The 18,040-nt window shown below is 43.1% G+C and overlaps 1 protein-coding gene across 1 annotated transcript in view; it reads left to right on the top strand.

Annotated features, from left to right (window-relative positions):
- Positions 1–18,040, top strand: part of auts2a (activator of transcription and developmental regulator AUTS2 a) — a 352,564-nt gene that overhangs the window by 225,366 nt on the left and 109,158 nt on the right. The window contains exon 5 of the mRNA XM_028594839.1: positions 7,988–8,017. Within this exon, the coding sequence (XP_028450640.1) occupies positions 7,988–8,017 (30 nt within the window). The remainder of the gene's footprint in view (positions 1–7,987; positions 8,018–18,040) is intronic.

The following is an 18,040-nucleotide window of genomic DNA, read 5'->3' as shown; positions in this document are numbered from 1 at the left end:
AGATGTGAGATGCCCTCCTCTGGTAACAGAGAAGCAGAGGCACGAGCTGGGTGGATCGTTTTGATGACGAGCTGCAATCTGTGGAAACACGAGCAGCCATTTTGGATCCATGGGACGTGTTTACTCAGACTCCTGGTGTTCTGATATCCTGCAGAGTTAAATGCCTCTTACTTTGAAGAGATATCAGAACGAGCTCCTGGAAAATCTAAATATTGTATTTCTTTCAGGATGTATTGCTATGTAAATGACACAATGGTAACTGGGTTTTTCATTTAGTATTCATTGGAAAATAACGAGAATTATATATTATATCTCATAGAGAATTCTTGTGGAAGTGATTTTAAACCTTTCCAAAGCGATGCATTCCTAGCTGCTATTACAGACTGATGAACAATGTGTGCTCTGATGTGAGAACACTGAGGGAACTCAGTATCTCAGCTGTGTCCCTGGCAGAGCTTGCAGGGGTTGTTAGCATTGACAGTGCTGGCCTTTATGCATGAGACTTCCAGGCAGATTGTTGGCAGAGGTGGCCAGTTTCTTTCAGGCAGGCATCAGCTGGCTGCAGGCCTCACACGTTTCTCCTTCTCCTCCTCCACCTTGCTCTCCTTCCCATCATGGCAGACCCAGAGAGAGAGCTTTATGGAGCCCCATAATGATACGTGGCGAATGCGCAGCGCCGGGGTGATTGTTAACGGCGGCAGCTGCGCAGATAGCTTGGATGATGGAAAATCAGTGGGACCTCATTTTGGTTTGCCACTATGAATATTAATGGCTCGTTTCCAGGCCATGGCTAATGATGAGGAAAATTCCCTAATAAAAACTTGATGTGATGGGCAACGACCCACGGGGTCACTGGAGACAGTCAAAGTTAATAGTGTGCCATCAGGTGTGAGGAGTTAAGTGATTAGAGGCACAGAACCTAATCCTGATGTTTTTCTCCCCCCTCAGCTATGAGTCAGTGTGGAGGGAGGGAGGGCTGCAAGTGGGAGTTGAGGGAAGCAGATGAGGTTTATATCTCTTGACAACAGAGGGTTGCTGCCTGTAGTTAAGCAGACATCCAAGAACATGCAAGCTATGAATGTCACAAATAATACTAAAGGTAGCCGACAGAGATTATTTGCTATATAATGTGTCCTTTGTTCTTATATTATCACGTGTATATATACAGTGTGTGTGTGTGTATATATATATATATATATATATATATATATATATATATATATAAACTGCTGATAGGATACAATATAAAATACAATGGTGTCAGTTGTCAGTACATATATTAAAACACACCAATCTTGTCTAAAGTAAAAGTCTAAATTGATTGATGTAACTCAAAAATTGAGTAAGTGTGAATTCGAGCGAGTATTCAGTGCCAGCTTTTTGTATTTGGCAGTTTTCGACGTTTGGTGCTACGGACACATTTCAGTCGATACTAAAACTATTGAGGTTCAATACACAATCCTGAATTTCACTGCTTCCATCATGGCACTTTTTCTGGTACAGAAATCCAGTTTGTCTTTAATATACACAGGGAGTTGTGCTTCTTTAGGAGCAATCCACAAATTGATTTTTTGTTGTGTGTGGCCAGATTGATGTAATGAAGATGCAAAATCCCATCATTGTTAATGTCTAGCATGTGGGGTACTTAAAATATACACCAAGAGGACTCATCTCAGGGGAGTCACCATAACTGCACAAACAATGCTACTTGATGTATGTAATTATCTCAAAATCCTTCTATTAATCTTTGATTAATCTACCACCTGCTTCGTGCCTCAGTCCCCTTTTGGTTTATGGAAACAGTGCCGGGTTGGGATGAGCTAAGGTGTGTGTTTGTGGGTGTTTTTGTGTGCGCCCACACTTGTGTGCTGCAGCCGTGTCTTATGTTTTTCCCTTTCTATCAGATAACGAGTAAACACTTCCCACCTTCAGGCGCCTGTTGCCGGGAGATCCGCGTTGAGATGCTTCTAGAAGGAGAGATACTGAACTTGCTTGTGTAACAAATGGATTTTTAAGAAAGCAAAGTGCTGCACCTCTGTGTTCCTCCCTACCTACCCTGGTCCTTGTCAGGTGTGTGCGTGTTGGGTGGGTGGATGGGACTGATCAACAGAGAAGTTTACCCTGCGGCAACATCTGTTTCTGCCAACCATCACTTCAGTAGCACACTGCCACATCTCCGGTTGAGTTAAATATCCTACCTTCCTCCACACTCAAACAGAAAGCACCATACACATACACCACCTGTATGCCTTCTCAACATATCTTTTCATCCCAGGCACCCAGAAGTTTGTGAACGTGTCTGTGTATCTGTGTTTCAGACGGGGCTTTTGTCACTTCTGTGCTCACGCCTCAAAATGGAGTCCTTTTGCAGATATTGCACAGCCAACTCTCTGATGTAACTTTATTGGTGCTATTATAATGTAAACCATTAGAGATTTAGCAATATGGAATCCGTAATAAGAAGAGTCAGGTTTAGACATTTTCTCAAATATTCTTTTAGTAATTTTTGGCACAGTCCACTGAAATAAAACATAAAAAGAATGTACTCCAGAGTATTGAAACAGAGGTCAAAGACTATAAAGTTTTTATTATTTTATGGAAGGCTTCATTTTTCTGCCCTCCTCCGCCATCGTCCCTCCTTTAGCTCCCCTGCCCCAGTGAGTGGGATCCAGAGTCTGCGGTCAAATTGAATATCTACTGGATAAAGTTTTACATTTGAAGGGAAATTGCATTCAGATGTTGGCCTGCTGCATTTGGCCAGTGCTACACATGTGTATCAGTCCTGGTTATATTAGTCCAGACAGACGTCTGGTCCTCCCTGACGAAACATTCTTGGCTAATGAAAGAGGCGTTTGCCTTATGTGACCATATAGACTGTCTCAAACACTCAAGCTGTGCTGTTTTCTTTTCGGTCTACTCTTTCCTACCATACTTTTATATGACAGTTCGACATCAAGCAGATGCTGTGGAAATTAGATGCTCGATGTCATTGCCTCAGAACTCCTTATTTTAAAGATCTGTCCCAGTCAGGTATGTCATGTTGAATTTCCCCTTTCACTCACTGAACTTTTAGGTGCATTTACTTAACTGTACTTTTACAGTATGGATATCGTTTTATGAAGTGTGTGTCTGCTGGTCTTATTTCTAGTTTATTTGAGGTTCACTCCAGTGTGAAGCCACTTGGTCACAGTGTACGTTTGGGCGTATGTGTGTTTTGATTCACACTTGTAATGAACCAAAAAAACAGTGCCAGTCTGTAGTGTAGCAGTGGTTAACACTGACCAAGGAAAAGGGCCTTTGTAACAGAAGGTCTGTTCCGGCAAGATCATCATTAATATCACAAGTCACAACGGGTGAAGGAGCTGCATGAAGCCGGCAGTTGAGCATAATGGCCATGTTGGTGTGTCTGGTACAGCTCAACAAACTGGACCATATCTGTATCTCCAGTCATCAACATGTATCAACCATACTTATGTTGCCAACCTTAATATTATTTGTTTCTGAAAAAGTCTAAATTTGATGTAGCCAAGTCAGTTTCTCTTTTTTTATTTCTGTTTTATAAGAAAGTAATTTGTGAGCATATTGTGACGGGGCCTGCTGCTCTAGCTTTGTGCGCCGGTGCAGGTGCTGTGTAGCAAACCCTGAGCTCATCAGTCTCCTCCTGCCCGGCTCTATTTGTTGTTCCTCATTCCACAGTGGCGGGACTGGCAGACTGTGTAATGTGTGGGTGAGAAAGAGAGAGGGGTACGGGAGGTGTGAGTGGGGGATTTGAGAATAAGCATGGCACAGATCCCCATTTCGCCATGTCGGTCTTCCTCTATTCCCCATGAATAATGTGGCACAGCCCCTACCCAGTGGGAGGCCAGGCATGCCGCCATATCAAGTTGTGGTGGAGAGTGAGGCGTCCAGTTTGGCGTGTCTGGGCTCTACCACATTCTAGCCCCACAAACCCCCACCCCCACCCCCATCCCCAACCTGCAGAGAGGAGCACTGGGCTCCAAGATGGCAATCAAGGCTTGATTTGCCAACACATTTCCAATGATTAAAATGTAATTAGCACAAGCGAGCACCTCCTCCCCAGCTAATTTCCACGCACGCTGTGACAGGCGGGCAGTCGGCGGCACTCAGGCCCAGCAGCAGATGGAGGAGGATGCAGCGGGAGGGGAGAAAACCATTTTGCCATGTGACTGTTTGCATCAGAAAACCATCAGGACGCGCAGCTATATCAGGAAGGAGCTGTTGGGAGGGGGGAATGAGGAGCCCTTGACGACAGCACATCACATTGGCACTGTCATAGCTGACCCTGGCAATGGCTGCCATCCTTCATGCTGTCTTTCCAGCTCCCAGGCATGCAGGCAGGTTGGCATCGTCCCTGGGCTTTAACCCATTCAGCCATCCTGCAGGACAACCTGGCTCAGGCTGATAAACAGACACTATCCTCTGTGCAACGGGGTGCTTTAATGAAGCCCATATCAACCATAATTAATTCTAAGGCCATGGATAGAAACCAGCAGAACCTGAGGCTAATGGCAGTCATAGGAGTGACCATACACATCCATCACAGATCCAGACTCAATGAGATGCCATTTTAGAACATTTTAGATTAGAGACAACTTGTAACACCGGAGACATACGAAATTAGAATAAGCCTGTTACACACACTGTTTGCCTTCAGAATTATCAGTTATGCATGCCATTTTTTTTCTTGATCGACTTAACATCTGTTAGTATTTGTGGACCAGTGGATTTCCAGAAGGTTATGTTGGAAAAGGGAACATGGCATGCTTGCCTTGCACGCATCCCTGTGTGATGTGGTTACCTCTTTAGTACAGACATTTTTCTGTGGCTAGCTCGAGCAGGAGACTTTGGTGAGCCCCGCTGCTATGAACGATAGCATAGCTGCAGCATTTAGCATTCGGCCCATGGCTCCTTATGTTCCCCTTGTATTGAGCCAGTATTACTCTCAGCTGTAGAGGATTTAGGACAAGAATAATTTACTCCTGCTTTCAGACCAATATAAACAAAAGGCTTGATGCTTGGACTGAGCGCAGGGAAATTTGTAAGAGCACTCAGCCAAAAGAGAGGCCCGCGTGAGAGCAGCGGGGCAATCAGAAGTGCTCCGGATACAGGCCAACATCAACAGCTCTTAGAGCTGATGCTAATGTTTGACATTCCTGTGTTACTTAAACTTAACACTGGGGTCGAGCTGTACAGTATAATGCTGGCCCTGTGTAAATAGCAGTCGGCCTGGATAGAGTATCACTTTTCTTTGTCAGCCCCCTCCCAGGACTAATGGTTTCCTTATTGTGCATGAATGTTGCTTTAAATAAGACCCCTTTCCTAGCGCTTGTCAGGGAGCTTACTCCACTGATCTCAATAGCACCATTGTTGTTGTGTTTTTTCTCTCTTCAGGAATAATCTATTCATTTTAACCCTCTGGCATATGTCTTTTCATTAGACATGGCCTCTCAGGATTGGTATAAAGTGTTTTTGACTTTACAGTTAACCATAGCTCTGCCGATATATATGCTCACCCATCAGTAGCAATAACAGAATTTTTGAGGTTATGCTTACCTCCTAAAACTATACCATGCCTCAGTTATTAATGATGAGGTGTAGCAATAATTCATAACGTTTACAAGTGCAAAGCAAAGACTTTCTAGCTTTCAATGTAAGAGTCAGTAGGTAGAAATACAAGGAGGGAAAAAATTCCAGATACACAGTCTCCCCCGCCTCAGGTTGCTTTATGCATGAGGCAACGCATTAGTTTACTATGATCACTTATCAGTGAGTGACAGCTCTGACTTGTTTGTATAGATAATAATCTTTTATAGATGTTATTATTTGTTACTTTTTGCTCCATACTAGAGCAAGCAAGTTCAAGGGAGCTTTGGCGCCTGCACTGTAAGGACGATCAAATTGCCTGCCCTTGCCTGTCAGGCCTGATCTCAGGATTTTTTACTTTGCTCATTATAAAGGTATTTCCATTTTATTAAGTTTTCCCTTTTTTCCACCCTTTGACGCTCTGGGAAATTTGCATACCTCTATTCCGAGAAAAAAATAATGACAGCAATTTCTTTTCTTTTCTCTCCCCCACTAGCCGTGTGAGTGCCTCGCTTAGTGGCACCTGCGAAAGCGACAGGCGTAGGGATGAGAAGTGAAAGAGAGCAGTTGATTAAATCATCATCAAGTCGCAGCACAGAAAGTCAATTCTGCTTGCCGTCTACAATGATATCCTTTTATCTTAAAGTAATGAGCTATGGCACTTTTGCATCGGGTAATACGATGAGTTCCATTAGCATGTTCCATTTGCTTCACAAGCAAGGGCAAGTCATTCCAGCCGGCTTCTATCTTGGCAATCAAAGCAATTGGCTGCACAGCCAGAGAACAGGGAAAGGAGGGAGAGAAAAAAAGGGGAACACAAGAAAGAAAGGCTGGTAGTGTTTTTTTCATGGATCACAACACAATGGAAAAACTCAAATGACGTCCATTATTTGAACCACTTGCATGCCTGTGTTCCTGGGTGTGTAGTGTGCATAGGCAGGGAAGCAGCTAATGAGTGCTCGGTCGCATTACTGTTGTCACATTCTGAGAGGCCTGAATACATGGAAGCAGTCGAGATGGCTAATACTGCTCATCAGATCTTGTCTGCTGCTGCATCAGTCAGTGCTGTGCGGGAGGCCGCAAGAGAGGGAGCGATACTTGGCCGACACGCCAATTTATTCACAAGCTAGAATAGATGTGCATAAATGCACACAGTGTGCAGCTTTTTGCATTACACAGACATTCACGTGTCACACATACACTCGTCTTTCATTACCCTTATTTATTCTTCCAGTTGACAATCTATGGGGCTGCTGGCTGTATTAAATTGGGGGATGGAATGTTGTGGGTGGTGGAGGAAGACAGTGTGAGAGAAATGGAGAGCAGGAAAATGTCTGAGGACTGTTTGCCCAGTGCGTTTATTGCCTCTGCATAATTTATGAGCTGCTGGAGCTGACCATCATGGCAGTGTGCCGCGGGCGGCCCCTGGGGCCACGTGGGACAGGCCTGTAAATTGGATGCTATGCTCCTGCTGAGCTTGCAAAGGCCCATTTTTTTTTTACCATAAAGCCTCAGAAACAGACCAGCCACGAGCCCAGCCAGCTACCTTTGAGCTCTGCAGGGCTCCAGATCAGCAAAAAACAAGAGATGGAAGTAAGAAAAAAAGGGAGCGATAGAAAAAACAGCCTTCTGTCGCTCAATCCCTGGGCTGTCAATCATTTCACCCCCTTCCTTCACTCCCTCCCTACTTTAATCGACACCCACCAACCCCTCCCTGCACTCCCCGTCCCCCTGCCCACCCACACACACACACACACACACACTGTGCCAACCCCTGCCCATATTCCCCCCCAGTGCCTTCTTCATTACCGACTCCAGTGCTTCTCTGCACCTCAGCCATATGCACAACGTTGAGGGCCGCCAGTCACCCAGCATCACACTAATTAGTTGATAAAGAATTAAGTGGACCTTGAAATTGAAATTGGAAAGAAAAAATGAAATCCAACCACTCTTTCCTCCCTCCATTACAAAGTTTTCTTCCTCTTCCCGTCATTTCTCCATTCCCAGCCTCAAGCAGGAGCCCACATCATCATGGAATTATAATTCTAGTGGCGGTTAGTGTTTGAGATTCCAGCTCCGTCTGAGTTTCGCATAGGTTTCAATGTTAACAAGGGCACGGCTGCTCGTGAGAAATGCTTTTTGTTTCACATTCAGCTTGTGTCAGCTAATGAAGTGATCTGATGATATTCAGACACTGAATATAAGAGTGATACGTTAGTCATTAAACAGCTGATAAGATATGCCATTTGCAAGGTAAATTAGATCATGGCACTCACGTGTGTTGAAATGGAATACAGTCTAATCAGTGACAAATATAAAACAAGAATGTAGACGTATTGTTCCTCATTTTCAGCTTTGCCTTTCTTTTTCTTTGTTTTCACAGTGTGACACAGAGAGTGACCAAGACGACAAGGTAAGTCACTGTGATTTTCATATACTACTAAATGTGCTTGGATTATTTCAGGCATTCTTTATCAGGTTTCAATAAAATTCAAATATTAGACTCTCTTTAAGGCGGAGAATTAAATGTAATTAGAATTAAACATCCTGTTAATAACTATGAGAAAGCCTTAATTAGCTGCGCATTAATTATAAATGACTTAATGATGTGCAAAATCTAAATCAAACTGTTCTGGGTTTTTAGGATTGAAATGAGACTGCTGTGACAGCCAGGGCTGAGGGTGCAGCCGTTCTTTTGCTTAAAATCTAGCACTGACTAGCATATCAAAGTATTAAGTACAGTGCTTGTGTTTGTACAGTATATCTATCTATCGGTCTATTATCTATCTTTTTACTAAATGTTTTGCTAATAGGAAGTAACACAATTGCTTAATTGCTTATAACATCTTCAACTGTCAAGATCTATAGCATCTTCCTGTGGTGTAATACCATCTTATATTTGCTGAGAAGTTTATGGTCTTTATGGTTCTCTCACTTTTGTTGCAATATTCCAAAAAAAAAAAAAAAAATATTTGCAGGGAAACACAATCGGCCACCAACAAACAAGTTCTACAGATTTAAAAAATCTTAAATTTTCACTTCAAATGGTCAAATTAGCTTTGTAATGCTAACCCCAAACATATCCAGTACAGTAGTTTACTGATTTGAAAGTCAAAAGTTTGGGCTGATGCTTGAGGTGAGGTTTATAGTGTCCCCTCGGACTGAATTTCAGTTCTCTTATTTGATATCTCCTCGCTTGAACCGGAAGTTGTTCTGGCCCTACTTCGTGAAGGCCGTCTCTAAGCTCTTATTCCTGCCCTGAGGATGGAGGAGAGATCTCTGAGGAGCTGAAAGGGTTGCTGACACCACCCATACAGCTGGCTCACGTGACGCTTCAGAGGAAAGGACGTATCATCCCTCTAAAACACATTTCCTCGTTGTCCTCGCATGATTTCCTCCGCCTCTCCCATGCTTCCTCGGCGGGACGGACTAAGACCTGAGGAAGGGAAGCAAGTAAAGGAACTGTCAGGGGCGTAGCACAAGATCCTGGCCCCTATGCATAGGCAGTCCTGATGGGCCCCCATGTTCCTCAAACCCCCCTCCCTCCCAAAAAAATAAATCAATCAGATCTTATCATCTTTCTCTATGAAGGATACATTTGATATTAACCTCTTATCTTAATTGTAACATAATATAATAAAACACACTAAGATGTTAGTGTTACTGTCAAAATGTCTAAACATTAGGGGTGTGACGAGACGCTTACTCCACGAGACGAGACACATCACGAGATTGGGTTCACGAGAACGAGACGAGATTTCTCGTCGAGGTGAAAAGTTGTCTCGTGAGTCGATGTGATGTCAGCGTGATGGAGCGTGGAATTACTATTGAAGATCCCCCTGCCACTTTTAAATCATTTGTGTGGCAACATTTTGGTTTTCCTGCGGAAATAATAAACGGCGAAAGAGTGACAGACAAGACGAACACAATATGTAAACATTGTAAGAAAAAAATTACGTATACCGCGGCTAAAACGAGCACTATGCAAAAACACTTACAGCACCAGTGGACATCACATTGCCTCACGAGACAACTTTTCACCTCGACGAGAAATCTCGTCACGTTTTAATCTCGCGAGACCTCGTACAACGAGATCTCGTCACACCCCTACTAAACATGGTTTGCTTTCATTTTGATATTTGCTCACCTTGTCTCAAATCCAAAGAGGAGGATGAGGGGTCTGTTGCTACTCCACTCCCTGGTGTGACACTTTCTGAAACTGAGGGCCATGTGTAATGTTGACATGATATGTATCTACCGATGAGCTACCTATGACACTGATTAGGCTATTATTGCTAATTATAGACATTATAGCCTATTAATTTTAAATTAAACATGTTTCAAATTAGGCTATTATAATGGTGTGTTGTATGCAAACAGCATTGTTAGTGTAGTTTATTTATTTAGCCTTTACCTCAGATTACATGTATAACCAAATTATCATTTGAAAGTGTATCTTCTGCTCTTTCTATGGGTTGTCTCAGTCCGTTTTTAGCACTAACGGTCGCGGAGATATTCAAGGAGTTTAGCACAATGGATTTCGTTTTCTAGATTGTGCTCACCTTTCTTTAAAAAAGAAGTCAGTTACCAATTGTTTCCCCTCATTTTCTCTCCTCCTCCTGTCTTTCCTTTCTTTTTGGTAGCATGATTTGGCTTTCTTTCAGAAAGACATTTCTACAGCAGAAGTTTGTGCTCCACCAGATGCTCAACTGAACTAACGTAAATAAAATGCGTGCAGATGGACTAAACCATTTGGCGCATTAGCAAGGGGTGGGTGAGACCTTATAGTCTTTTTTTGTATACAAAATGTAGTCAGTCAATCAACCAAGTTATTCAGCCAATACACTAACTTTACATTTCATCTGACATGCATTATGAAATATAATTAGGAAATTAAAATAACCATGTCAAATAAAATATGTTTCAGACTTTTCAAGGGCCCTCTCTCCCCTTGGGCCCTGGTAATCAGTATTGGTTTTACCCCCAGTCCGACGCCCCTGGGAACCGTTTAAGAGAACTGAGATTCAGCCTATATTGCTCGTTCTTGTCATCTTGGGACTGTGAAATCACACACCACATTTCAGGCCAATCAGAAAATGAGTTTTAGAGACACATGGTCATAAGCAGGACAAAATGACACAGTGGTAATTGCTTAACCTCTGAGACTTGGGAGTGTAAGTGTGCAAATACTATAAATCAATACAAAAGGATAAACAAGGTTAAAAAGCTAAAGAGAGCGGAGCAAGAAAATATTCAAAGGTAAAATTGTGAATGCTAATACAGAATATTCATGGCTTAGCTAAAACTGGGTCCATTATTGTCATTTTCTCTTGAAGATGTCAACTTAAGCCTGATTCACCCCAATTACTTTATGGGCCACTACAACAAGGCTATCAAATCTTTTTCTATTAGCACGATCAAATAAAAACTAGATAGCTATGGAAATACAGAAAAAAACTAGATGTATAAGACGTCATGGCATTCTGTATACCTACATTGTTGGTCTTAAAAAGTGCAGCTTAATAATGGCTGCCACATGTGGTCAAAGCAAAATTTATGTATTATAATATCCAAGTGCTTGTAAGTACCTACGTGTCTGTTTTAAGTATTCAGTGCAGCTCCATTTACAATATCCAGGTATTCAGTGTTTGAGGGTACTTCATAGATTCTAAGAGCAGCGATATCATCCAACAACTTCTAACCAGAGATCTAGATCCACTCTCATGATTTAGTAATGCCATTTGCTTGTGGTGTTTAGACTGTGCAGCAAATTGAGCTATTACTCAGTGTTGTCGATTTAAATTGCTCCTGTCTCGGTGGCAATTCCTTTTTGTTTCAAGAAGAGAGAGAGAGCACAGTAAGCTGTAATTCCCCCAGTGACTGTATTAATTCACCCTGGCTCACGTTACGCTCCTGATGAACAGCTCCGACTACACCTTCCTGTCATTGATTAATTGTGTGTTAAAGTAACAGAGGAGTGAATTAGTAAATGGGGGATCCCTATGACAGGGGCTGACTCATGTGTTCTTCCTCAATGTGAGGGACTAATTGGAGCTCCCACTCAACACTTTTACCCCCTCCTCAGTCCACGTCACCTCCGCCACTATCTGCACCTGCCAGGCGCTAGGCCCACTGCCACTGTTGTCATTTGCATTCCGTGGGCAACACGGTCTACTTTAACACTGCAGCAGAGAAAAGGGCGGGAGCGCAGAGTCGTTTTTAACGGGTCAAATGTATTCAGATGAGGACCAGTGTGGCTTATTTAGTTTCCCTTCAAAAGCAGGAAATGAAAAAAGTGTTCCCAGGAGAAATCATGTTCTGCCTGGTGTAGAAGGCCTTTGCCATGTCGGCGGGAGCTGCCAGACTCTGATAAGAGACAGCTATTCGCATCTCAAAGTATGTGTGCACACAATCCTGCTTGTGTGTTTGTGTGCGAGTGTGTGAGTGAAACTCTCAGAGCATTTGCTCATTATAAAGTGACCCGTAGGATGGGCCCTCACCAACATAACCTGTTAATGGCATAGTGTGAAACAGGCAGGTCACTCGTCACACAACACTGTTATTTTTAGCTCTATATGTGTTATCATTAGCATCTGTGCTAAGGCCCCCCATTACCACTGGCAGTCCAATCAGAACTCAGATTATGAGAAGGGAAAGGTGAATACATCTGCTTTGAAGGTATAGGCTATACGTGGACAATATGACAGAAATACTCTTGTATGTGTGTTCAGTATTTAATGTGGTTGACAATGTGTCTGATTGAGTGCACGTCTCTACATGTCTACTACTGTCAGAAAATGGCAGTCATGTATTTGTGCCTCACTGTTTACTGCTCATTCATATTATGTTGCAAGTGTAAAATGGGATAATTTGCCTTCTTTTCATCCTATACTGTACACTGGGCCACTTAGGAATCATGTGGTTTCTAAATTGGCAGTAGGATGCAAGAAAATACTCCTGCTGAGGGGCCAAAAACCTCTCAAAGCTTTTGCTGTTGAGGATTGTCCACGTTTGTCTGTTGCTGTCGTGTGGCTTGGCCCATCTTCCTCTCCTGAAACCCAGACAGTCAGCAAAATTTGCTCTTGCATTTATCCTCTCCACACTCTACCCTTTTTGGTGGATCCAGGCAGGATCAGGTGGTCATTTTTATTAAGTCTAGGCTGGACCTGCCTGTTCATTTGGAGCAGCTTGTTCCCAGTTAGGATGCTCCACTTTACTGGCAGGACACACTGAAAAGAGCCCCATAGCCTCAGGTGTCTTACATGTGCATCCACCAAAGCCCCGTTAACATTGCCTCGTTTCATGGTGTAGTTAAAACCAACAGGTTTTCCACCCTCTGAGATCTTTTAGGAGGGGCTGTGAAATATCCCCTTAGCCTCAACATGTGTATGATCCAGCTAAGTAACACACGTTCAGAAAAATACTTTATGAATGTATAGTAAATGCAACTCTGCCACTTTAATTTTACTTTTCAAAAATGTATGCACTGAACATTCTCTAAACAATAATTTTTTTCTGATTAGAATCAAACAGCGGCACATGTCTGCACCTCGTCTTAGCAGTCTTTGTAATATTGTCAAGAGCACTCAGGTACTCACTCTGTCTGGACTTGCTAATGCTTAAGTGATTTTTTGCTTGTAAGTGGCACCTTGAAACTGCCAGTCAAACAGTCTAGTAAGAATATCTGCTAGTGCTCAAGTGCTTTCTCTAACTTAACTGTTCATCAGTCGTGTTACTTAGGCCTTTTGTGATGACAACGACTCCGTGCTGTAATCTGCAGGACTTTATCACTTTATCGCTTTTTTTATTTCTCTTTCCCTTGCCTCTGGGCTTTTTTCTTTTTTTTTATAGAGACCACACCTTTCCTAAGTGTTATTTACTCGCTCTATCAGCAGCCACAAGCTGCAAATGCCATTTTGCGTCTTATTAATGGCCATGCAACGGAGTGCTGTAATTTGCTGTGCTTTGCTCTTATTGGAGGCGAGGGATCTAAATGGGTGCTTTAGAGCAGCCGAGAGAACCTGTTTGTCCTTGACATAAAATAAAGATCTGAACTGGTAATATATTTGCTGTTTCTCTTCCTTTATTGTTTTGCTGCGTTTCCCCTCAGGCAATTACAGCAGAAGAGTCGAGTTTCTCAATCACTCGGCAGCACTGTACATAAAACCATTTTATATCCTCCCCCTCCCCCCCCCAAACCCTCCCTCTTTCCACCGCAGTGGGAAGGATGAGTAATAAAAAGGAGAGAGCAACTTGTCAGCGTTAAAAGATTATGTGTTTTGCCCCCTCCAAAGGAAGAGAGTAGTGTTTACAGGCTTGAGTGGGTGCTCGCTAGGCCAAGACTGAGGCTGATTGCGCTAGAGTACCCTGTCAGCCAGTGATTTGTCATGTATTTTATCATCCTTGTCACTCTGCAGAGCGTTGTCATAGGTAACGTTCCCGCCTGCCCCCTCCCCCCTCTGCGCTTTGTACCCAGTCAGTGTAGGAAATTTGTATTTACTTTGGGGGAGTGTAATTTGTTCCTCATGGATAATATGACCCTTAGCGGAGCCGGATCACGGGTTAGTTGAAGTGATATTTTCCGGTAATGGTAGTCGTACATCATGGCTGTCAGGCTGGGTTAGGGGGCGAGCACATTACAGCTCCATTTTAGCACTGCAGGCATCTGGGATTATTTTCCATAACCAAGTATGACATGACCGCTCTGCGGAGTGCATTAAATTTTTACTAGCTTTTTTCCCTCCCCCGGCAACTTTTGTGGCTTTTCCCCCAGTCTGGGTCTCGGGGCTGCCACAGTGATGGATACCCCCGGAGTCCCAGTAGCCCTGGCCAAGGTTAGCGGGTGTCACAGACCTACACCGCTCTCCTCCATCCAATAACCGGCAAATCCCTGCTCCCTCTGAGGCGCGTGCACACAGGCCCTCGGCTCGCCTCCACCCACACTCAAACAGAGATAAAAAAAGAAAAGGAACAAGCATATTCCCCTTTGACAAGTCATTTAGCAAGTTCCTGTGAATTATTTTATGAGGTTTGCCGCCTCAACCTGTTTTCACCAAAGAAGGACAGACAGACAGATAGATTGACATTTGGACACTTAAAACGTAAAGCATAAATCAACCCCACCTTCACTACCATTAACAAGAATGGTCTTACACAGGCCTCATGATGGCAAACAGCGTGGAGCTCCACAGCTGTTGATTGCTTTTCTTTTCTATTATTTCCTACTCCTCTCGCTTCTCCACTTTCTGATTCCTCTCTCCTTGGCAGCAAGGTCAGCCATGTAAATGCCACCTCTTGCCATTGACAAATGGTCGCCCCCCTGTCTGATAATCAGTAGGGTCTCATAGGTGGACGAGCAGGCGGAGCTCATTAGGGTGCCACAGATGAGAAATTAATGTGGAGATTCCAGGCCTGGCAGAGAGTCGCGCTGATGGGCCCTGGGTGGGGAAAGGGGAGGGGGTGGGGGTGGATGGATGGATGGACCCTGTCTGATGGATGACCAGGTCAGCAGGCAGCAACACTCCCTAGACAGTCCCACACATACACAAACATGCACACACCCACACGCCTGTCCTCCCCCTGTAACCTCCCGTTCTCCTTCCCCCCTCTCCCAACCACCCTCTTAGTGCAACTCATCCCGCCCCCCACCCAGTGGTACAGTAATGACACTGTGGAGTGTAAGGCCCCAGGAGAAAAGGTCAGAGGAGAGACATTTCACCCTTTGACTGACACACTGCTAATTAAATGGAAGCGGCTAATTGACACAAATTTCCATGTGCCTTTTTTCTTCTGAAATAAGATGGTGACATAAGGTGAAGATGTCAGCATGTCAATGCTCTACACAAGTTATTTATATGTGTAATGTTTCCCTGGCAACAGATTGCATCTTGTTTAGTCTTTAATTTACACCATTGCTGGGCATATGCCCTTACATGTTGATAAACTGTGGATGTAATTTGTATTTAGACTTCTCAGGCTTATTTTGAGGTGTTAACTGTAGTTGACATTAGTTAAACTTTTGGTTTAACTAATTTTGCTGGTTTTCCTCACCTGGTTTCTTGATTATAGCACCGCTCTAAGTTACTTCAGTGCGACAAATCTTTAAGCACACAACACATACACAACAAACACTAGCTTGTGTTGTTTCAGCAGCATAGCAAGTGTTGCATTAGACAAGACTTGAGACTGAGCAGGATTGCTTGCCTCTGGGGCTCTGTCCCTCCTTCATCCTCCTCTACGATCACTTTGACCCATTTACAGTAGCTAGCTCCAGCTTGCAACCCCTCATTGTCCCAGCAGGTAATTTCCTCATTCTGTCACAGTTCATGACCACTTGCTAACACTCACAGCATCATGTGTGGACAGTAATCAACATGCCATTAATGTTGTGTATCCATGTCACCAACCGGAGAAAGACAAAGAAAACCAAAACCTAAAGTAAGGTCTTTCACAGGTCCCATAGGCATTGAAAATCATTTGGTATGATACAAATTAAAGAAGGCCTTGAAAGCTTTCAGAAAGTTGGTGAATAGCCTTCAAAGTGTAAAATCCTATTGTGAAAGCATCCCAGTTTTCTGGCCCTCTTTGTGTCCTAGTATCAACACGTCTCACTCAGAAGAATGATCAGGTCAGTGTTTGTACTGATGTTCAGTACAAACACTCAGTTTTAAAAATGTGTAAATGAGTAAGAATATTACACCTCTGGGGTTTTAAATTACCAAACACAAACTTTTTACCAAAGTGAATGTGGGAACCCTTAACCTACATGTTTCACTCACTACTTCAAATGACCACCAACACATTGCCAGCAGTGCAAGTTAACCAGAAAGGACAGTATTGGCAATTCAGTCCTGCAATCACATTTCCCCCATCAGCACAGCCAATCAACGTCCTTTCAATTTGCTGAAACGCTAAACTCAATATTTACGCAATTGCTTACAATTAGCATTCAATCTGCTTGCAGGAATGGTTAAAGTCTGATAAGGTGTCTACAGTTTGAAAAGGCATCCTGCTGCTCTGTATTTATCAGACGTGTCTGAGTTTATATGAGACCTTTCCCAGGCACGGCAGGAATGTGTAAACTCTGGTATGTTAAATGTGTTGATCTGTTAAATATTTGTTGAATGGTCAAAAGAAGCCAAGTTATTAAAGTTGTGCTTGAAGTATTTGGACCCATGCTGATTACATTGACACAGCAGTACCGTGATTATTCTTTTTGTAAAGGTGCAGACACTCAAAGGCACCTTTATTCAAAAGCTTGTGGAATGCAATCAAAAACTTTTTAGTATCCACAAGAAGCATTGCTATTGCTTTTTAGATTACCTTGTGATGCTTTCTGATAGCTTTGGGCATGGCCGTTTTAATGTTGAGACACAGGATTGTAGAAGGTTGACTCTTACCTTGAGACAAGCCCTAAGGTGTTACACTTGCCTCTGGAGTGCTCAGCCTCACCATTCATTTATGGCCAACAATAAAAGGTAATAATGCACACGTTTGAATAGGACAAGGTTGCCAGGTCCTTGAAATTGAATGGTGGGGGAAAAAAACTGTTGCAGCAGTGAATCATGTTTCAAAGGCAATGATTCAATTCCCAGCGCAAGCTGAGAACACAGGGAATGGAAAATAATTCAATCAGCAACAAAAAAAAACATAAATATGCTGTTTGACTGAGATGCTCACTCCTGTGGAAAAAAATCCATTTCCATCTTTCCTGACCTGGAAAAGAAAAATGTCTCAGGCAAATTGTGTACATATATCAAAGCCTTTATGAGATTGGCCACATACAGAGAGGTTTTGGAGTGAAAACTAAACCACAGTTAAAGAAATGTTATGTCCTGTATCTAAGAAGTGAGAGAGGAGAAGGTGGCAGATGTTTTCCACTGTTGAGGTTGTGCACACATGATATAACAATTAATCTTCTTACAGCGAGACTCTTTTATCAATAGGATATAGAAGGCATGGCATATTATTCTTGGTAACTGATTGAACTATGTTCCTAGCCATCTGTTAAGCACAGCATTAGCTCTCCCCATATTTCTAATAATGTCACTAAGTTGTTTTAGCAGCACTGCTGAAATTGGCCTAACCTCTAAGCCAAAAATAACACCCATGCTGCCAAACATGTTGAGTCAAACTAAATTATGTAAATTTTTTATGCAATTGACGTGCGCATTAATTAATTTACTTCATGTGGTGCCATTTGTCAGGTGCATTTACAGAAACCAAACGGAGGGCAGCTGGGTAGAAGAGTGTGCTGTGGCACACTGTGTATGTAGAACCCTCTGGGTCATGTTAGGCCGGTGGATTTGTGGCCGATCAAGATTGAGCAGCACCCCGGCTCCTCGGGTGTCTGTCCTCATCTCTATTTATGAGGCAGTGTTGCCAGTTACCGGTCTTTAATAATACATGGCGTAAGACCTTGGGTTCAAACTAGTGT

Source organism: Perca flavescens, chromosome 13 (genome assembly GCF_004354835.1).
Source record: "Perca flavescens isolate YP-PL-M2 chromosome 13, PFLA_1.0, whole genome shotgun sequence".
NCBI classification, from domain to species: domain Eukaryota; kingdom Metazoa; phylum Chordata; class Actinopteri; order Perciformes; family Percidae; genus Perca; species Perca flavescens.
This window is presented reverse-complemented; position numbering and strand designations above follow the sequence as displayed.